General features: G+C 46.9%; 2 protein-coding genes across 5 annotated transcripts in view; one reads left to right on the forward strand and one right to left on the reverse strand.

Annotated features, from left to right (window-relative positions):
* The window catches only part of LOC143981547 (immunoglobulin superfamily member 10-like), a 492,232-nt gene that overhangs the window by 281,006 nt on the left and 188,468 nt on the right, over positions 1–22,758 (reverse strand). The gene's annotated exons all lie outside the window — the stretch shown is intronic.
* LOC143981465 (uncharacterized) overlaps positions 1–22,758 on the forward strand; it is a 72,249-nt gene that overhangs the window by 44,387 nt on the left and 5,104 nt on the right. The window contains exons 3-7 of the mRNA XM_077479346.1: positions 2,406–2,669; positions 7,593–7,820; positions 12,215–12,442; positions 14,502–14,765; positions 17,112–17,339. Coding sequence (XP_077335472.1) covers positions 2,406–2,669; positions 7,593–7,820; positions 12,215–12,442; positions 14,502–14,765; positions 17,112–17,339 — 1,212 coding nt within the window. The remainder of the gene's footprint in view (positions 1–2,405; positions 2,670–7,592; positions 7,821–12,214; positions 12,443–14,501; positions 14,766–17,111; positions 17,340–22,758) is intronic.

Genomic DNA, 22,758 nt, shown 5'->3' on the forward strand with positions numbered 1-22,758 from the left:
GAACAGTCTCACAAAAATGTAACAAAAGAAAGATTAATATATCAATAACAAAAAAACAGGGGGAATTTGGACAGAAAAGGGTCCTTGCAGCCAGTGTCCACGACAGGACTCCCCCTACACTTTCTCCCCCTACAGGAGGTGGGGCGGACATACAACCTGAAACAATGAGACTCCCATCGCCCAATCCGCTGTAGTATTTTATCACTCAAACCCCAGCATGAGGCCTTCGTTGCCGCCCCAATTCTGAAAGAATGGGACACATAGTCACCAACTGATAACCCCCATTTCCAAGCACTTCTTGAAGATCACCACAAACTGATATTGTGACAACGGCAAATCAGTTTCATGAATCAACAAAGGACCACTACCAGGAGGCCGTAAAACCGACCACTCCCGTATAACCTTGACTGGGCATACTACCAGGCCAGGCACACTCCCCAAAATTACCTTGATCCCTTTTCCCAACTGATCCGTCTTGGACTTGCGTACCAGCATACATTGCATACATGCAGTTGCGGGGTGGGCAAAGCCTCCAACACCTATGATTTGTTGTCAGCTTTGATAGCTTTCAGGCAGGATAGCTTGAGTGGTTTTGGACTTGTGTCACCCCTACCAAGGAGGGAACCCTGGACACTGGCAATCAACCCTTCACCACTGACCACACCACAGAACAAGTCCTAATACAAAATATAATTTTTATTCTGAGGGACAGACATAAAAAACCTAAACAGAGACCCAACATTCAGTAGAAGAGGTCATACAAGTACATAATGTGAGGAGGACACCAGAATGAGCTACTTCATAATCTCACAATTTATAATTGTGAGACCTTCTATTTCCCCCAATAAATCTGCCAGGACATTAGTAGATGAAGCCCAATTCCAGCTAAGACTTTTTATAAACTATTATAACAGAGATAAGAAGAGTTAGAACTTCTGGCAGTTTTTTATTGCTGTCTTACTCCATTTGGGAGGATTTCTATGCACTTCCTGTGTGGTCACCATGATAGGAAATGAGGGGAAATCTCCCCAATGGATAATAAGGAGGACACCAATAAAGGAGAATTTTATTATGAAGATATATTTTTACAGTATTGCCAAACACAATATTGATCAAGGTAAAGACAAACAAACTACAAGTATACTATACTCTCCTATAAAGTTCCATGGTGGGGATAGGGAGCCAGTGGCAGGAACTATAAGGGTCGCTGCAGTCGCACTTGTGACTGGGCCCTGTTGTTCTGCTGCTGTGGGGGGTCCAAGACCTGGCATCTCCCCCTGCACCCCTGGCTGTCTGTTTAACATGCGGAGGGAGCGAAGAGCAGGAGGAATAGCTGATGTAGTTAAATAATTCGTTCTGGAGGTTTAACAGTTTCTGGTATGCCCTTAAATTTGATATTATTCCTCTGGAGCGATCCTCTAAATCAGCCACTATCACTTGGAGGAATCGGATTTCTTCAGTGTGATGGTCATAGGCATCCGCCATTTTGTTATAAACTGAGCTATGTTCTGTCACCACTTTTTCCAGGTCGGTCGTGCATTCCTCTACCCGATCATTTCTTTTTCTAAGGTAGATATATAGGAGCGCAGTTCATTATGAAAGACTCTTTGCAGAGAAAGCAGAATGAGCTTTAGTGTGTGCTCAGATGCTGGCTGGTCACTGGCAGGGAGGGCTGCTAGGCAGTCTGAGTGATTTTCCTCAGGGTTTGTGCGTGTCTGGACATCCCAGTGCTGCTTCTTAAGCAGTGGTTCCTTAGCAGGAGAAAGTACTGGGGACAGTGCAGCCCGCTTACCTCTATCTGAAGGTGATTGCTGGGGAGAGGTAGGCTCTGATGTGAGATTTTCCATGGGCTCCGAGTTGTCTGCAGGTCCCTGCATGATGCCTGTGTCCTATGAGGGATCACAAGCCGCCGCACCGTCGCCATCTTTGGATGATTGCATGGCCGGCTGTGGGAAATATTCGGGGAGGTGGCGCAGCTTGTGGAGGCTGAGGTATTTCCTCTTGGACATACTGTCCAGTCGCTGAGGATGAGGGCTCCCCTCCGGTGCATCAGGGAGAGGGAGCTGCGGCTGGTAAGTCCTGGGAGCAGCTGTTTGTCTTGGAGCTGAGCAGAGCTGGGTGGTTAAGCAGCCATCTTGCTCCGTGACTGGCCACGCCCCCCAGGAAGGAGTCAATTTTTATTGGCTGATGGTCCCCTCCTGTAGAGATCAATCAAAGCCTAGGAATCCCAATCACACAATTGGCCCCTTTAGGATCTTGCAATAAAAGTTTCTGCAGCAAAGATATTTCAGGAATTTTGTGACTTTTTCTGACCGTAATGGATTGGGGTGGACGGGGTATTACAGGGGAAATCATATTTCATTATAGTACAATGTTACAGATCTCCCCATCTCTGTGTCTCTTAGTTCCGGTATCAGATCCAGTTCTGGATGTGAGGTGTCTCCAGAATGGCAGCGCTGAGATCTCCTGCTGGGTGGAGAACGGGACTGACCCCTCCATCTACCTGACTGTGAGTGGAGGATTGGAGGTATATAATGTCACCAGCTCAGAGCGGACAGTCCGTGTCACTGTGCCTCCTGTGTCACCGCCCGATTCCTGGAATATCAGATGTTCAGCAAAGAACATCATAAGTGAGAGATCCACCAATCAGACACAAGACCCTTGTCCGGGTGAGTGACGTGTGACCTATTCCTTCCCTTTAGAAAGGCCCGGAGTGAAAAGAAAGAATGCACTAGACGTAGGGCCTGCATGACAGGGGTTAAAAGGGGCTTGTTAGGACCTAGTTAAGGGCACAGGATAGGTCAGTAGTTGTAGGGGCCAGGCTTTGAGTGGGGAGGAGAATAAGTTATATTTTTACAGGAATGGGAGGGCTTTGGTTAGCAAAAGAAAGTGAAGGAGCAACTTCTCACCCTCCCGCTCTGTATAAGGTGGTTTGGAACCAAATACGGACTCTGGGGGTCTTTCTAAGTAAGATGGGTTGATGGCGGGGTGCAAGGTCCTTTTTAGGTTTTCTGGGCACCAAAAGGTATGGTGTAGGGACCCGTCTGAGGCACGGCTCCCAGGTGGTGGATGTGTACCTGCTAGTTGTCTCTGAGTTGTTTTTTGCGGCTGGAGGCCGGTGAAGTGACTAGCAGGTACTGTCCTGGTTTTTATGCATATTAGGACCTTTCATCCTTTGCTCTTTAAATAGTCTGGTCTGATTTGTTATGTAATTAATGTTAATTATTGGTTATTTATATTTATTAACCACTTTCAGCCTCAGACCATTTTGCTGGCTTAAGACCAGACCACTTTTTGCGATTCGGCACTGCATCGCCTTAACTGGCAATTGTGCGGTCGTGCGATGTGGCTCCCAAACAAAATCGGCGTCCTTTTTTTCCCACAAATAGATCTTTCTTTTGGTGGTATTTGATCACCTCTGCAGTTTCTATTTTTTGCTCTATAACCAAAAATAGAGCGACAATTTTGAAAAAAACGTATTATTTTTTACTTTTTGTTATAATAAATATCCCCCAAAAATGTATAAAAAAACATTTTTTTTCCCTCAGTTTAGGCCGATACGTATTCTTCTACATATTTTTGGTAAAAAAAAATTGCAATAAGAGATTTATTGATTGGTTTGTGCAAAAGTTATAGCATTTTCAAAATAGGGGATAGTTTTATGACATTTTTATTAATATTTTTTTTTTTACTAGTAATGGCGGTGATCAGCAATTTTTATTGTGGCTGCGCCATTATGGCGGACTCATCGGACATTTTTGGGACCATTGTCATTTATACAGCAATCAGTGCTGTAGTAACCCCGCGGCAATCGAGTCCGCGGGACCCACGACTGGACTTACGGGGGTCCCAATCGGTCCCGAGCACGCCGCCGGTGGCGCATACACGATGGCAGGGCAGCATATAAAAATGTATGTACCTCTACGCCAATATGCCTGCCCGTGCCATTCTGCTGACATACATCGGCATGCGCCGGCCGGGAACTGGTTAATAAGAAGGCTTCTATGGTCAATTTACTCCAATTGGTGTAGTGTGGTCATTAAGGAAAAAGGTGTGTGTTTTTTTTTTTTTTTTTTTTTTTAGTATAGCAGTAACAAGACATATTTAATACCATAGTCATGGATTTGAGTCATAATTCCTGGCAAAATGGCCCAATTTATTGATTGTTATTTATAAATAGGGATGAGCTTCGTGTTCGAGTCGAACGTACGTTCGACTCGAACATTGGCTGTTCGGCCGTTCGGCGAATTCCGAACGTTTTGGCCGTTCGCGTCAAAATTCGAGTGACGCGCGCGTGGACCACAATGCACTGCGTTGGCGCAGTGGATTGCTGCCCGATGATTGGCCAAGCATGCACTGTGACCCCGCATGCTTGGCCAATCGCAGCGCCGGCAGCGAGGAGAGCCATGATTGGCCACAGGCATCCTGCCTGTGGCCAATCATAGCTTAGGCTGTGTAGTGCACGCCCCACACTATATAAGGCCGCCTTTAAGGCGGCCTCCTGTAGTGTGTTACTTTGCATCTGAAGCAGTGGGTGTTCTGTGTACCTTCAACACAGTACACACCAATCGTTTTTGGCTGATTTCCTATCTTGCTGCTGTGTAGTGGTTGTTGTCTGTGCCCTGACCGCAGTATACACCACTATATTCACCTCACCTATATAGCTAGTGATCTAGCTTTAACCACTTAACAACTGCCCATTGCCGATTAACGGCTTCAGGGCGGTTGTTTAACTCAGAGAGGCCGTTAATTAACGGCCTCCCAGAATTCTGCTCTCGCGTGCCCCGAGGTGTGCGCACTCGAGAGCATCCGTGACCGCCGGGTCCATAGGACCCGGCGCATCACGGTAAACGGCCGCTCATAGCGGCCGTTTACCACGTGATTGCTCCGTCAAATGACGGAGTGATCACTTGGAAACAAACCGGCGTCATGTTATGACGCCTGTTCCTCCCTCCCCTTTCTGTACCGATCGGTACAGCGGAGGGGAAAGAGATCGGTGTCAGCAGCGATGTGGGCTGCATCTGCAGTGCCCACATCGCTGCTCACCGAATTTAACCCCTCAATTCCCTGCCAATACTCTGCAATACCAGTGCATACTCTGCAGTACCCTGCCATTACTCTGCAGTACCCCGCCATTACTCTGCAGTACCCCGCCATTACTCTGCAGTGCAGTACCCCGCCATTACTCTGCAGTGCAGTACCCTGCCATTACTCTGCAGTGCAGTACCCTGCCATTACTCTGCAGTACCCTGCCATTACTCTGCAGTACCCCGCCATTACTCTGCAGTACCCCCCATTACTCTGCAGTACCCCCCATTACTCTGCAGTAACCCCCATTACTCTGCAGTACCCCCCAATACTCTGCAGTACCCCCCATTACTCTGCAGTACCCCCCATTACTCTGCAGTAACCCCCATTACTCTGCAGTACCCCCCAATACTCTGCAGTACCCCCAATACTCTGCAGTACCCTGCTATTACTCTGTAGTACCCCGCCAATACCCCGCCAATACTCTGTAATACCCTGCCATAAATTGCCATACCCAGCCATACTCAGAGATACCCAGCCATACTCGGTGATACCCTGAAATACCCAGCCATAGACGCCCCCCACCCCTCACCGCCCTCCGGTGCTTCTACCAACTCGCCAGTACAATCAAAGCCAGAATCTTTTTTTTATTTTTTATTTCAGGCTTCCCAGCCTAGAGGTGAGATGTGGGGTCATATTGACCCCCCAGATTTCACTGTAAAGAGGACCTGTCACCCCATATTCCTATTACAAGGGATGTTTACATTTCTTGTAATAGGAATAAAAGTGATCAAAAATATATTTTTGGGAAAAAAAATGTCAAACTAAAATAAATAAAGTAAAATGAACAATAAAAAAATAAAATAAAATTTAAAGCGCCCATGTCCCCATGTGCTCGCATGTGCCACACATGTGAGGTATCGCCGAGAATGTTAGAGCGAGAGCAATAATTCTAGTCCTAGACCTCCTCTGCAACTCAAAACATGTAACCAGTAAAAAAATATTTAAAGCGTCGCCTATGGGGATTTTTTAAGTAGCGACGTTTGGCGCCATTCCAAGGGCATGTGCAATTTTGAAGAGTGACATGTTTGATATCTATTTACTCAGCATAACTTCATCTTTCACTTTATGCAAACATTGGGCTAACAAGTGGTTAATAATAGAGCTTGCAGTCAGTAGTGTTAGGAGATAGTGCGTGCTGTCTGCGTGCTCTGTACCCAGTACATACCGCTATAATATAGGGCAGGCCCCTACTTTCAAACATCCAACTTACAAACATCTCCTACTTGCAAACGGAAGGAGACAGCAGCAAGTGAGATGAAAAAAGATGGACGACAAAACAAATTATACAGGGGTGATAACCCTTCCCTATGTTTTCCAAAAAGCTTAAAGATATTTTTTTTGACTGGAGCTACACTTTAAAAATGTACCGGTTGAAAATGACAAACAGATTCAACTTAACACAACAAACCTACACAGTCCCTGTCTTGTTTGCACCGCCTGTATACTGCTGTTCTGAGTATATAGGGCCTGGGGGCCACACGCATTTCCTTTTTTTAATATGGGTACGGGGTTCCCCTTAATATGTGTACAAGACCCAAATAGGCTGGTAATGGGCAGGGAGGGCTACCCATGCCATTTTTCTGAATGATTTTCAACCATATTGCAGGAACCAGATATAACATTAAAACCGCAAGCAGTTTTAAATGGTGTTATTTCCGTTTAATGTCATTTTGTGCAGGGACTGTTCTAAACACGGGAAACACGTGGCACTTCACAGGCATACTACAGACACCCCCCAGGCACCATATTTAAAGGAATATTTTACTTTTTTTTTTCACTTTAATCGTCATTAAAATCAGTGCTCCCGTCAAAACGGCAGTTTTTAAAACTTTTTTTTGCAGTGACCCATGTCCCCTGAGGCAGGAGGCAGGTCGCCAAACCCTTTTTAGGACACTATCTTGCATATTAGCCGTTAAAATTAGCATTTTCCAATTCGAACGTTCGAGTCCCATAGACTTCAATGGGGTTCTAACGTTCGTACCGAACGCGGGGGTCGTTCGCAAGTTCTGGTGCGAACCGAACCGGGGGGTGTTCGGCTCATCCCTATTTATAAATATACACAGTACATATATACTAATACCTCCCAACTTTTTGAGAAGGGAATGAGGGACACCTATTAGCAAAAGTATGTAGGCATAGGACACCCCCCCTGCCACACTCCCGTAAAGGAGAATTATACAAAAAAATTATTAGTTAAACCCATAAGTGCTTTTTTTTTTTACCTTTTTACCACTACTATTCCTTTATATTGGCTTTTGGAATTTACAAATGCAGCAATTCAGAATTTGGATGAAAGGTTTATCTCTGGGAAACACTTTTTTAAATAATACATTTTATATACCATTATACAGATTAGACCAAAATGAAGCACAAATGAGGGGGACAGAGGGACAGTCCCTCCAAATCAGGGACAGTTGGGATCTATGTATACTTCATTCATTTCTGCTTTTCTTTTTTTCTGCTTTTCTAATCTTCCCATAATGTGATTTCTCCTCCCCCAGTCCCCCTCTCTGACATCACTGTGACCTCCTCCTGTCTCCCGGATGGCAGCGCAGAGGCTGAATGTTCGGTGAAAGGATCAGATCCGCGTTATTCCTGGAGTTTGGATGGAAGATCCGTCTCCTCACCCCGCCGGGTAACTCTTCTTCCTCCGGTCTCCGGAACCCTCCGCTGTGATGTCACCAATCAGATCAATAATCTAAGTAGATCCATCAACATCTCCTGTCCAGGTGAGTGAGAGAAATGTCTCCAGGCTGAATTTACTACTAAAGTATTTACTGAGAGATAAAATATTCCAGATATAAAGATTACAATCCAGGAAGGACATAACATGACAGAATGATCAGCTTCCATCAGAGCCTTTTACCTTCCCATATAGATCACACCCAGAGGTGTATCATGGATGGGGCCACAGGGTTGGTTTCCCCGAGTGAAAAATTCTTAGCCCTTGTACACACGGTCGGAGATTCCGACAACCAAATCCGTTGGATTTTGTCCTTCAGATTTTGTCCGACGGATTTTTTCCGAAACTGTTGTATACACACGGTCGGACGAAGTTGTCGGAAAATCCGATCGTTCAGAACGTGATGACGTTATTTTGTTACAACGGGACTACGTTCAGGCTAGTAGCCAATAGCTTTGGTGTACAAATCTGATCTGAGCATGCGTGGCACTTTGTCCAATCGGAATTCTCTACACATGATCGGAGCATTTTGTCGGAAAATATTTCCGCCAAGTTGGAAAATTTGGTCTGACGGATATTCTGACGGAAACAGTCCGATGCAAACCACACACAGTTGGAATATCCAACAAAACGCTCCGAACGGACACATTCTGTCGGAATCTCTGATCGTGTGTACAAGGGCTTAGAGGGCACATAGAAGCTGTCCAAGCTGACAGCCAATAATGGGCAGTGGAGGTATCCCTCACCCCACAGCATGCCCATTACATACATGCAGTTGCGGGGTGGGCAATGCCTCCAACACCTATGATTTGTTGTCAGCTTTGATAGCTTTCAGGCAGGATAGCTTGAGTGGTTTTGAACTTGTGTCACCCCTACCTAGGAGGGAACCCTGGACACTGGCAACCAACCCTTCACCACTGACCACACCACAGAACAAGTCCTAATATAAAATACAAAAACCTAAATAGAGACCCAACATTCAGTAGAAGAGGTCATACACGTACATAATGTGAGGAGGACACCAGAATGAGCTGCTTCATGATCTCACAATTTATAATTGTGAGACCTTCTATTTTTCCCCCAATAAATCTACCAGGACATTTGTAGATGAAGCCCAATTCCAGCTAAGACTTTTTATAAACTATTATAACAGAGATAAGAAGAGTTAGAACTTCTGGCAGTTTTTTATTGCTGTCTTGCTCCATATTGGGAAGATTTCCTTTCACTTCCTGTGTGGTCACCATGATACTCTATCAATTTCCGTGGTGGGGACAGGGAGCCAGTGGCAGGAACTATAAGGGTCGCTGCAGTCGCACTTGTGACTGGGCCCTGTCGTTCTGCCGCTGTGGGGGGTCCAAGACCCGGCATCTCCCCCTGCACCCCTGGATGCCCATTTAACATGTGGGGGAGCGAAGAGCAGGAGGAATAGCTGATGTAGGTAAGTAATTCGTTCTGGAGGTTTAACAGTTTCTAGTATGCCCTTAAATGTAATATTATTCCTCGTGGAGCAATCCTCTAAATCAGCCACTATCACTTGGTGGAATCGGATTTCTTCAGTGTGATGGTCATAGGCATCCGTCATTTTGTTATAAACTGAGGTATGTTCTGTCACCACTTTTTCCAGGTCGGTCATGCATTCCTCTACCCGATCATTTCTTTTTTGTAAGGTATACATAGAGGAGAAGAGATGCACGAACTTCTGACGGGACGTTTCGCGTACGCGAACCGCGAACGGGGCCGAAAGTTTGCAAACCTCAAAGTTCGCGGTGGGCCCCATTGACTTCAATGGCAGGCAAACTATAAAAACCTACAGGTCATATTTCCAGCCACAAAATAATTACTACCTGTGCACACATAGTCCCACCACATGGCCACTGACATAACACATGAATATTAAGTAAATCTCAACAAATACAAGCATTCTTTTTTTATATGTGAAACTTTGACAATTCAGGACTCAGGAGCACATGAAGGCCATGGAGGAGAGGACAGGTCAGGGTAGGCTATGAAGAGGGTGCAGGAGATGATCACCAGCACCGTGATATAGAGCACTGACACCAGCACCATGATGGAGTGCACTGACACCAGCACCGTGATAGAGTGCCTTGACACCAGCACTGTGATAGAGAGCACTGACACCAGCACCATTATAAAGAGCACTGACACCAGCACCGTGATAGAGAGCACTGGCATCACACCAGCACCGTGATAGAGAGCACTGACACCACACCAGCACCGTGATAGAGAGCACTGACACCAGCACCGTGATAGAGAGCACTGAGACCAACACTGAGATAGAGTGCACTGACAGCAGCACTGATACCAGAAACTCGCTGCTGGGCCCCAAATATATGACACCGCTCAACCTCTTCAAACAGGAGGGTATGGGCATATAGTACAGTGTGCTTTTTTTGTACAAGGAAGTGAACCAAATGTAGAAAAAAGTCTGTGTGCTCGATTAAATAAATTGTTTATAGAGATATACATGGTCTACTGGTCACATGTGTTGAATTCCTCCGTGATCCATGTCTCATTTATTTTTAGAAATGTGAGGTAGTCAACACTGTTGAGAGCTAGGCGAGTACGCTTATCGGTCACGATCCCCCCTTCTGCGCTGAACGTCCTTTCGGACAGGACACTGGATGAGGGGCAAGCCAACAGTTCCATTGCAAATTGGGCAAGCTCTGGCCAGAGGTCAAGCCTGCCCACCCAGTAGTCCAGGGGTTCATCACTCCTCAGAGCATCCACATCGGCCGTTAACCCGATGTAGTCGGACACCTGTCGGTCTAGGCATTCCCTGATGCTGGATCTGGATGACACCTATAGATGGGTCAGCTGAAAGAATGACCTCATATCAGAAGTCACCAACACATCTTCAAACCAGCCTCTTCTTGCAGGCGCTGTTGGATTGGTACCCGCAACTCCTTCTCTGGGAGTGGGAATTGCTCCTCTGCCAGCGCACGCAAAAGCAGAATGCAGCATTTCTCAAAGCAAGGCCTGGAAGTGCTCCATTTTGACAGTCCTCTGTGACGGTGGTAACATTTCTGCCATTTTGTGTTTGTACCGGGGGTCTAAGTACGTTGCCACCCAGTACTGGTCCTTGACCCTTATGCTTTTTATACAGGGGTCCCTGTTAAAACACTGGAGCATGAAGGCCCCCATTTGCATTAAACTGGAAGTGGTGTGGTGGCCTGGCTCCTGCTCATCATCCAGGATAATGTCATCCTCCTCGTTCTCCTCTCCCCATCCACGCGCAACAACAGGGATCCCAGAAAGGTTTAAAGCATGCTCTTTTTGCTCCTCCTCATCCGCCCCGGCACCATGCTCCTCTGACTCCTCTTCAGACTCCTGTTGTTGACTTGTCTCAGAGTAGCCCCCCTGGGAATTCATCCAGCATTGCGACTTCCTCATCTTCCTGCTCCTGCTCCTCCACAGCTTGATCAATGACACGATGCAATGCACGCTCCATAAAGAAGGCATAAGGTACCATGTCACTGATGGCGCCATGGCTGCGACTGACCAGTTTGGTGATCTCATCAAATGGCCGCAGAAGTCTGCATGTGTCGCGCATGAGCAGCCACTGGCGCGGTGAAAAAAAAAACCAGCTCCCCAGAACATGTTCTGCCGCAGAGTTCATACAGGTAGACGTTAACAATAGTGTTGCCATCTGCACAGTGGAAATGCACTATACTATGCTTTCTATATGTGCAAGTATTTTATACGTGTATTACACCCCTATATACTGCACACCAAATAGTACACCTATACCAGTCCTTACAAGGACCTTTGTGGACCTAGTAGCTAGTGATTTGCCGACTGTACCTCAGTCCCTACATTGATAAAGGACTGCTGCAGAATAGGGCAGTAATCTGCAGCAGTGCACCAGCAGCCTGTATATTGTACACCTATACCAGTCCTTACAAGGACCTTTGTGGACCTAGCAGCTAGTGATTTGCAGGCTGTACCTCAGTCCCTACACTAATAAAGGACATCTGCAGAATAGGGCAGTAATCTGCAGCACAGCCCTGCACCAGCACCCTATATATTGTACACCTATACCAGTCCTTACAAGGACCTTTGTGGACCTAGTAGCTAGTGATTTGCAGATATATTATACGTGTACAACCCTATATACTGTACACCTATACCAGTCCTTAAAAGGACCTTTGTGGACCTAATAGTAATAGCTAGTGATTAAACTGACTGTCCCTGCTGCACATAGCATCCTGTCCCTCCCTGCACTGACAAAAGACAGGCTGCTGCAATCACCAGCACAGCAGTGCACTGAACCCTATATATTGTACACCTATACCAGTCCTTAACCTCTTGAGATCCGCGCTATAGCCGAATGATGGCTACAGCGCGGAACTCCTTTGCTGGGACTACGTCTATTGACGTCGCTTTTCTAATCTTCCCATAATGTGATTTCTCCTCCCCCAGTCCCCCTCTCTGACATCACTGTGACCTCCTCCTGTCTCCCGGATGGGAGCGCAGAGGCTGAATGTTCAGTGAAAGGATCAGATCTGCGTTATTCCTGGAGTTTGGATGGAAGATCCGTCTCCTCACCCCGCCGGGTAACTCTTCCTCCTCCGGTCTCCGGAACCCTCCGCTGTGATGTCACCAATCAGATCAATAATCTAAGTAGATCCATAAACATCTCCTGTGCAGGTGAGTGAGAGAAATGTCTCCAGGCTGAATTTACTACTAAAGTTTTTACTGAGAGATAAAATATTCCAGACATAAAGATTACAATCCAGGAAGGACATAACATGACAGAATGATCAGCTTCCATCAGAGCCTTTTACCTTCCGATATAGATAACACCCAGAGGTGTATCATGGATGGGGCCACAGGGTTGGTTTCCCCGAGTGAAAAATTCTTAGAGGGCACAGAGAAGCTGTCCAAGCTGACAGCCAATAATGGGAAGTGGAGGTATCCCTCGCCCCACAGCATGCCCATTACATACATGCAGTTGCGGGGTGGGCAATGCCTCCAACACCTGTGATTTGTTGTCAGCTTTGATAGCTTTTAGGCAGGATAGCTTGAGTGGTTTTGGACTTGTGTCACCACTACCTAGGAGGGAACCCTGGACACTGGCAACCAACCCTTCACCACTGAGCACACCACAGAACAAGTCCTAATATAAAATACAGTTTTGATGCAGAGGGACAGAGATAAAAAGTCTAAATAGAGACCCAACATTCAGTAGAAGAGGTCATACAAGTACATAATGGGAGGAGGATACCAGAATGAGCTGCGTCATAATCTCACAATTTATAATTGTGAGACCTTCTATTTTTCCCACAAAAAATCTACCAGGACATTTGTAGATGAAACCCAATTCCAGCTAAGACTTTTTATAAACTATTATAACAGAGATAAGAAGAGTTAGAACTTCTGGCAGTTTTTTATTGCTGTCTTGCTCCATATTGGGAAGATTTCCTTTCACTTCCTGTGTGGTCACCATGATACTCTCTTATCAAGTTCCATGGGGGGACAGGGAGCCAGTGGCAGGAACTATAAGGGTCGCTGCAGTCGCACTTGTGACTGGGCCCTGTCGTTCTGACGCTGTGGGGGGGTCCAAGACCCGACATCTCTTCCTGCACCCCTGGCTGTCTGTTTAACATGTGGAGGGAGCGAAGAGCAGGAGGAATAGCTGATGTAGGTAAGTAATTCATTCTGGAGGTTTAACAGTTTCTGGTATGCCCTTAAATTTGATATTATTCCTCTGGAGTGATCCTCTAAATCAGCCACTATCACTTGGAGGAATCGGATTTCTTCAGTGTGATGGTCATAGGCATCCGCCATTTTGTTATAAACTGAGCTATGTTCTGTCACCACTTTTTCCAGGTCGGTCGTGCATTCCTCTACCCGATCATTTCTTTTTCTAAGGTAGATATAGAGGAGCGCAGTTCATTATGGAAGTCTCTTTGCAGAGAAAGCAGAATGAACTTTAGTGTGTGCTCAGATGCTGGCTGGTCACTGGCAGGGAGGGCTGCTAGGCAGTCTGAGGGATTTCTTCAGGGTTTGTGCGTGTCTGGACATCCCAGTGCTGCTTCTTAAGCAGTGGTTCCTTAGCAGGGGAAAGTGCTGGGGACAGTGCAGCCCGCTTACCTCTATCTGAAGGTGATTGCTGGGGAGAGGTAGGCTCTGATGTGAGATTTTCCATGGGTTCTGAATTGTCTGCAGGTCCCTGCATGACGCCTGTGTCCTATGAGGGATCACAAGGCTCCACACCGGCGCCATCTTTGGATGATTGCATGGCCGGCTGTGGGAAATATTTGGGGAGTTGGCACAGCTTGTGGAGGCTGAGGTATTTCCTCTTGGACATACCATCCAGTCGCTGAGGATGAGGGCTCCCCTCCAGTGCATCAGGGAGAGGGAGCTGTTGCTGGTAAGTCCTGGGAGCAGCTGTTTGTCCCGGGGCTGAGCAGAGCTGGGTGGTTAAGCAGCCATCTTGCTCCATGACTGGCCACGCTCCCCAGGAAGGAGTAGATTTTTATTGGCTGATGGTCCCCTCCTGTAGAGATCAATCAAAGCCTGGGAATCCCAATTACAAAATTGGCCCCTTTAGTATCCTGCAATAAAAGTTTCTGCAGCAAAGATATTTCAGGAATTCTGTGACTTTTTATGACTGTAATGGATTGGGGTGGACGGGGTATTACAGGGGAAATCATATTTCATTATAGTACAATGTTACAGATCTCCCCATCTCTGTGTCTCTCAGTTCCGGTATCAGATCCAGTCCTGGATGTGAGGTGTCTCCAGAATGGCAGCGCTGAGATCTCCTGCTGGGTGGAGAACGGGACTGACCCCTCCATCTACCTGACTGTGAGTGGAGGATTGGAGGTATATGATGTCACCAGCTCAGAGCGGACAGTCCGTGTCACTGTGCCTCCTGTGTCACCGCCCCATTCCTGGAATATCAGATGTTCAGCAAAGAACAACATAAGTGAGAGATCCACCAATCAGACACAAGACACTTGTCCAGGTGAGTGACGTGTAACTTTTCCTTCCCTTTAGAAAGTCCCAGAGTGAAAAGAAAGAATGCACTAGACGTAGGGCCTGCATAATAGGGGTTAAAAGGGGCTTGTTAGGACCAAGGGCACAGGATAGGTCAGTAGTTGTAGGGGGCAGGCTTTGAGCGGGGAGGAGAATAAGTTATATTTTTACAGGAAGGGGAGGGCTTTGGATAGCAAAAGAAAGTGAAGGAGCAACTTCCCAACTTTCCGCCCTGTATAAGGTGGTTTGGAACTGATTACGGACTCTGGGGGTCTTTCTAAGTAAGATGGGTTGATGGCGGGGTGCAAGGTCCTTTTTAGGTTATCTGGACACCAAAAGGTATGGTGTAGGGACCCGCCTGAGGCACAGCTCCCAGGTGGTGGATGTGTACCTGCTAGTTGTCTCTGAGTTGGTTTTTGCGGCTGGAGGCTGGTGAAGTGACTGGTGGGTACTGTCCTGGTTTTTATGCCTATTAGGACCTTGCATCCTTTGCTCTTTAAATAGTCTGGTCTGATTTGTTATGTTAATTAATGTTAATTATTGGTTATTTATATTTGTTAACTACTTTCAGACCGGACCATTTTGCTGGCTTAAGACCAGATCGCTTTAACTGACAATTGCGCGGTCGTGGCGACGTGGCTTCCAAACAAAATTGACGTCCTTTTTTTCCCACAATTAGATCTTTCTTTTGGTGGTATTTGATCACCCCTGCGGTTTTTATTTTTTGCGCTATAAACAAAAATAGAGCGACAATTTTGAAAAAAACTCATTATTTTTTACTTTTTGTTATAATAAATATCCCCCAAAAATATATAAAAAAAACATTTTTTTCCCTCAGTTTAGGCCGATACGTATTCTACATATTTTTGGTTAAAAAAAATCACAATAAGAGATTTATCGATTAGTTTTTATAAAAGTTATAGCGTTTTCAAAATAGGGGATAGTTTTAGGGCATCTTTATATTTTTTTTTTTTTTTTTTTACTAGTAATGGCAGCGATCAGCGATTTTTATTGTGACTGCGACATTATGGTGGACACATCAGACATTTTTGACACATTTTGGGACCATTGTCATTTATACAGCAATCAGTGCTATATAAATGCAGTAATTCCTGTCTAAATGACACTGGCAGTGAAGGGGTTAAGCAGGTGGTGGCAGTGTAGGGGTTAAGTGTTCCTAAAGGCATGTTACTAACTGTGGGGGGCTGGGCGTTGTTTTAGTGAACACTGATCTCTGCTCCAATCACATGGAGCAGAGATCAGAGTCACTTGTTGCTAGGCAGAACAGGAAAATGCTGTTTACAACGGCATCTCCCCGTTCAGCCGCCCCGTGAGACGATCGCGGGTAACCCCGCGGCGATCGAGTCCGCGGGACCCGCGACTGGACTCACGGGGGTCCCGATCGGTCCCGAGTGCGCTGGCACATACGCGATGGCAGGGCAGCATATAAAAATGGATGTACCTCTACGCCAGTGTTTCTCAAATCCAGTCCTCAGGCCCCCCCAACAGGTCATGTTTTCAGGTTTTCCATTATTTTTCACAGGTGATTTGATCAGTTTCACTGCCTTAGCAATTACCACAGCCGTTTCATCTGAGGGAAATCCTGAAAACATGACCTGTTGGGGGGGCCTGAGGACTGGATTTGAGAAACACTGCTCTACGCCAATATGCCCGCCCGTGCCATTCTGCCGACGTACATTGGCATGCGCCGGCCGGGAACTGGTTAATAAGAAGGTTGCTGTGGTCAATTTACTCCAGTTGGTGTAGTGTAGTCATTAAGGGAAAAGGTGTTTTTTTTTTTTTTGTATAGCAGTAACAAGACATATTTAATACCATAGTCATGGATTTGAGTCATAGTTCCTGGCAAAATGGTCCAATACATTGATTGCTATTTATAAATATACACAGTACATATATACTAATACCTCCCAACTTTTTGAGATGGGAATGAGGGACACCTATTTGCAAAAGTATGTAGGCATAGGACCCCCTGCCACACCCCCTTAAAGGAGAATTATACAAAAAAATGATTAGTTAAACCCACAAGTGCTTTTTTTTTTACCACTACTATTCCTTTATATTGGCTTTTGGAATTTACAAATGCAGCAATTCAGCATTTGGATGAAAGGTTTATCTCTGGGAAACACTTTTAAAAAAAATAGATTTTATATACCATTATACAGATCAGACCAAAATGAGGGACAAATGAGGGGGGCAGAGGGACACTCCCTCCAAATCAGGGACAGTTGGGATCTATGTATACTTCATTCATTTCTGCTTTCCTTTTTTTTTCTGCTTTTCTAATCTTCCCATAATGTGATTTCTCCTCCCCCAGTCCCCCTCTCTGACATCACTGTGACCTCCTCCTGTCTCCCAGATGGGAGCGCAGAGGCTGAATGTTCGGTGACAGGATCAGATCCGCGTTATTCCTGGAGTTTGGATGGAAGATCCGTCTCCTCACCCCGCCGGGTAACTCTTCCTCCTCCGGTCTCCGGAACCCTCCGCTGTGATGTCACCAATCAGATCAATAATCTAAGTAGATCCATCAACACCTCCTGTGCAGGTGAGTGAGAAAAATGCAGGAAGGACATAGCATGACAGAATGATCAGCTTCCATCAGAGCCTTTTACCTTCCCATATAGATCACACCCAGAGGTGTATCATGGATGGGGCCACTGGGTTGGTTTCCCCAAGTGAAAAATTCTTAGAGGGCACAGAGAAGCTGTCCAAGCTGACAGCCAATAAAGGGCAGTGGAGGTATCCCTCGCCCCACAGCATGCCCATTGCATACATGCAGTTGCGGGGTGGGCAATGCCTCCAACACCTATGATTTGTTGTCAGCTTTGATAGCTTTCAGGCAGGATAGCTTGAGTGGTTTTGGACTTGTGTCACCCCTACCTAGGAGGGACCCCTGGACACTGGCAACCAACCCTTCACCACTGAGCACACCACAGAACAAGTCCTAATATAAAATACAGTTTTGATGCAGAGGGACAGAGATAAAAAACCTAAATAGAGATTCAATATTCAGTAGAAGAGGTCATACAAGTACATAATGTGAGGAGGACACCAGAATGAGCTGCTTCATAATCTCACAATTTATAATTGTGAGACCTTCTATTTTTCCCCCAAAAAATCTACCAGGACATTTGTAGATGAAGCCCAATTCCAGCTAAGACTTTTTATAAACTATTATAACAGAGATAAGAAGAGTTAGAACTTCTGGCAGTTTTTTATTGCTGTCTTGCTCCATATTGGGAAGATTTCCTTTCACTTCCTGTGTGGTCACCATGATACTCTCCTATCAAGTTCCGTGGTGGGGACAGGGAGCCAGCGGCAGGAACTATAAGGGTCGCTGCAGTCACACTTGTGACTGGGCCCTATTGTTCTGCCGCTGTGGGGGGTCCAAGACCCGACATCTCCCCCTGCACCCCTGGCTGTCCATTTAACTGAGCTGATGTAGGTAAGTAATTTGTTCTGGAGGTTTAACAGTTTCTGGTATGCCCTTAAATGTAATATTATTCCTCGTGGAGCGATCCTCTAAATCAGCCACTATCACTTGGAAGAATCAGATTTCTTCAGTGTGATGGTCATAGGCATCCGCCATTTTGTTATAAACTGAGGTATGTTCTGTCACCACTTTTTCCAGGTCGGTCGTGCATTCCTCTACCCGATCATTTCTTTTTTGTAAGGTAGATATAGAGGAGTAGAGATGGACTAACTTCCGATGGGACGTTTCGCAAACGCAAACCGCGAACGCGGCCGAAAGTTTGCAAACCGCAAATTTCGCGGTGGGCCCCATTGACTTCAATGGCAGGCGAACTTTAAAAAAAACCTACAGGTCATATCTCCAGCCACAAAATAATTACTAGCTGTGCACACATAGTCCCACCACATGGCCACTTACATAACACATGAATATGAAGTAAATCTGGGATCGACAAATACAAGCATTCTTTTTTTATATGTGAAATTTTGACAATTCAGGACTCATGAAGGCCATGGAGGAGAGAAAAGGTCAGGGTAGGCTATGAAGAGGGTGCAGGAGATGATCACCAGCACCGTGATATAGAGCACTGACACCAGCACCATGATAGAGTGCACTGACACCAGCACCGTGATAGATTGCACTGACAGCAGCACCGTGATAGAATGCACTGACACCAGCACCATTATATAGAGCACTGACACCAGCACCGTGATAGAGAGCACTGACACCACATCAGCACCGAGATAGAGAGCACTGGCACCACACCAGCACCGTGATAGAGAGCACTGACACCAGCACCGAGATAGAGAGCACTGACACCAGCACCGTGATAGAGAGCATCGAGACCACACCAGCACCGAGATAGAGAGCACTGACACCACACCAGCACCGTGATCGAGAGCACTGACACCAGCACCGTGATATAGAGCACTGACACCAGCACCGACATAGAGAGCACTGACAGCAGCACTGATACCAACAACTCGCTGCTGGGCCCCAAAAATATGACACCGCTCAACCTCTTCAAACAGGAGGGTACGGTCATATAGTACGGTGTGCTTTTTTTGTGCAAGGCAGTGAACCAAATGTAGAAAAAAAGTCTGTGCTCAATTAAAAAATAGTTTATAGGGATATACATGGTCTACTGGTCACATGTGTTGAATTCCTCCGAGATTCATGTCTCATTCATTTTTAGAAATGTGAGGTAGTCAACACTGTCGAGAGCTAGGCGAGTGCACTTAACGGTCACGATCCCTCCTTCTGCGCTGAAAGTCCTTTCGGACAGGACACTGGACGAGGGGCAAGCCAACAGTTTCATTGCAAATTGGGCAAGCTCTGGCCAGAGGTCAAGCCTGCCCACCCAGTAGTCCAGGGGTTCATCACTCCTCAGAGCGCCCACATTGGCCGTTAACCCGATGTAGTCGGACACCTGTCGGTCTAGGCGTTCCCTGATGCTGGATCCGGATGACACCTGTAGATGGGTCAGCTGAAAGAATGACCTCATATCAGAAGTCACCAACACATCTTCAAAACGGCCTCTTCTTGCAGGCGCTGTTGGATTGGTACCTGCAACTCTTTCTCTGGGAGTGGCAATTTCTCGATGCAAGGCCTGGAAGTGCTCCATTCTGACAGCCCTCTGTGACAGTGGTAACATTTCTGCCATTTAGTGTTTGTACCGGGGGTCCAAGTACATTGCCACCCAGTACTGGTCCTTGACCCTTATGCTTTTTATACGGGGGTCCCTGTTAAAACACTGGAGCATGAAGGCCCCCATTTGCACTAAACTGGAAGCGGTGTGGTGGCCTGGCTCCTGCTCATCATCCAGGACAATGTCGTCCTCCTCGTTCTCCTCTCCCCATCCACGCACAACAACAGGGATCCCAGAAAGGTTTAAAGCATGCTCTTCTTGCTCCTCCTCATCCGCCCCAGCACCATCCTCCTCTGACTCCTCTTCAGACTCCTGTTGTTGACTTGTCTCAGATAGAGTAGCCCCCCTGGGAATTCATCCAGCATTGCGACTTCCTCATCTTCCTGCTCCTCCACAGCTTGATCAATGACACAACGCAATGCACGCTTCATAAAGAAGGCATAAGGTACCATGTCACTGATGGCGCCATGGCTGCGACTGACCAGTTTGGTGATCTCATCAAATGGCTGCAGAAGTCTGCATGCGTCGCACATGAGCAGCCACTGGCGCGGTGAAAAAAACCCAGCTCCCCAGAACCTGTTCTGCTGCAGAGTTCGTACAGGTAGATGTTAACTGCATGTTTCTGCTGGAGCAGCCTATCAAGCATATAGAAGGTTGAGTTCCATTGCGTCGGGCAATCGCAAATAAGACGTCTGACCGGCAGATTGTGTCGCCGCTGAATGTCAGCAAGGCGAGCCATGGCCATGTACGATCTTCTGAAATGGAAGATTTTCCTTTCCTGCCGCAAGATGTCCTGGACCCCAGGGTATTTGACAATGAATCGCTGCACGACCAAGTTTTAGACGTGTGCCATGCATGGCACGTGCGTAATTTTGCCCTGTTTCAATGCGCTAAGCAGATTGGCACCATTGTCACACACCACTTTACCAACTGTCAAATTGAGCGGTGTTAGCCACTGATCTGCCTGTGAATGCAAAGCTGAAAGGAGTGCCGGGCCAGTGTGGCTCTTGGCTTCCAGGCACAACAGATGCAGCACGGCATGGCAACGTCTCACCTGGCATGTGGAATAGGATCTGGGGAGCTTGGGCGGCGCAGCGGAAGAGGCGCTAGCAGCGGAAAAGGAGGAGTCAGCCGAGGAGGAGAGGGAGGAGGATGGAGTAGGAGTAGGAGGAGGAGAAGAAGAAGAAGAGCCAGGCCTGCATGCAATTCGTGGAGGTAAAACCAAATCTATACGGGTGCCACGGGTTACAGGCTTGACGGCCATCAGAAGGTTCATCCAGAGGGCAGTAAAAGTGATATACCTTCCCTGCCCGTGTTTGCTAGACCACATGTCTATGGTCAGATGTTTCTTGGCACCGACACTGTGTGCCAGAGATACATTCACTTGGCGCTGAACATGGCCATATAGTTCTGGGATGCCCTTCTGTGAGAAATACTTCCTTCCTTGGACCTTTCATTGTGGTGTTCCAATGGCCACACATTTTCGAAAGACCTCAGAGTCCACCAGTTTATATGCCAGTAGTTGGCGGGCTATGAGTTCTGACAAGCCAGCCGTCAACCGTTGGGCAAGAGGGTTATCCAGCATCATTTTTTTACGCTCGAACATTTGGCCCATGGAAACCTGCCTTTTTGCAGAAAAACGTGAGCTTGGCATGAGGCTGGACAGTGAGAGCCTGGAGTGTGGCTTTGTGTGTTCCGTTGCTCCCACTGGGCTCGGAGATGGCAGCTCATGTGCCTTCTTAAGTCCGTCGTCCCTAGGTGAGGGTTGGGCTTACCGCAACTTATGTATTGACTGCAAAGATTGCAGATGGCAACACTATTGTCATTAGTGGACACGTTAAAAAAAACCCACACTGCGGAGCCATGTTCCGGCGTCCTGGGAGCGCCAGATGTGACCGTACATGGTTGATGCCTCGCTCCTGATGCATTTGCATTCTGCTTTGTCCCTCCTGTGCAATCTAAGTTCTTCCTGCTTCTCCTCCCTATCTGCTGGTCCATATCTCCCTCTGAACCCCCCTCCTCTTCCTCTCTTGTGGGCACCCACGTGGCATCACTAGACATGTCATCATCGACGTCACCTTCCCCACCACTATAATTAGAGATCTCGGAGTAGGCAGCAACAGCGGGGACAAACCTCCTCCTTGGGCTGATCTGGGTACTGTCGTCAGACTGCTGAGCGGTGGTTGTTGCTACCTCCTCTTCCTGATCCAATGCCAAGAGTGGTTGCGTATCGGAAATGTCTTGATATGGAACAGAAAATAATTCCTGTGACTCAAGCGGAAAGTATGTGGTGGTGGTGGTGTTGTTGGTGGTAGTGTCTTTGGGGGTGCACATAGCAGAGAGTGAAGAAGAGGGTGCAGATCGAGAGGATGAGGCGGGTGCAGAAGAGTAAGGCTGAGTGAGCCACTCAACCAAGTCTGGTGCGTCCTTTAAAGTAATTGAACGCACCTTCTGCAACTTCCCACTTTGGCTCAAGCCTGTTGCTCCTGCCCTATCCCTATCAGCCCTGCGGAAGGGCCTGCCTCTTCCTCTGCCTGTCATTTTTTAAATTACTCTGTGACAAAACTCTCAGTCCCTATACTGATAAAGGACTGCTGCAGAATAGGGCAGCAGTCAGCAGTAGTGCACCTCAACCCTATATATTGTGGACCTATACCAGTCCTTAAGGATTAGCAGACTTTACCTCACTCAACCCTATATACTGTAGTACCCTATACCTTACCAGTCCTTATAAGGACCTTTGTGGAACTAGTAGGTTGTGATTAGCAGACTGTACCTCAGTCCCTATACTGATAAAGGACTGCTGCAGAATAGGGCAGCAGTCAGCAGTAGTGCACCTCAACC

This window comes from Lithobates pipiens, unplaced genomic scaffold (genome assembly GCF_037356315.1).
Source record: "Lithobates pipiens isolate NorthernLeopardFrog02 unplaced genomic scaffold, aLitPip1_a1.2 Scaffold_16, whole genome shotgun sequence".
NCBI lineage: Eukaryota > Metazoa > Chordata > Amphibia > Anura > Ranidae > Lithobates > Lithobates pipiens.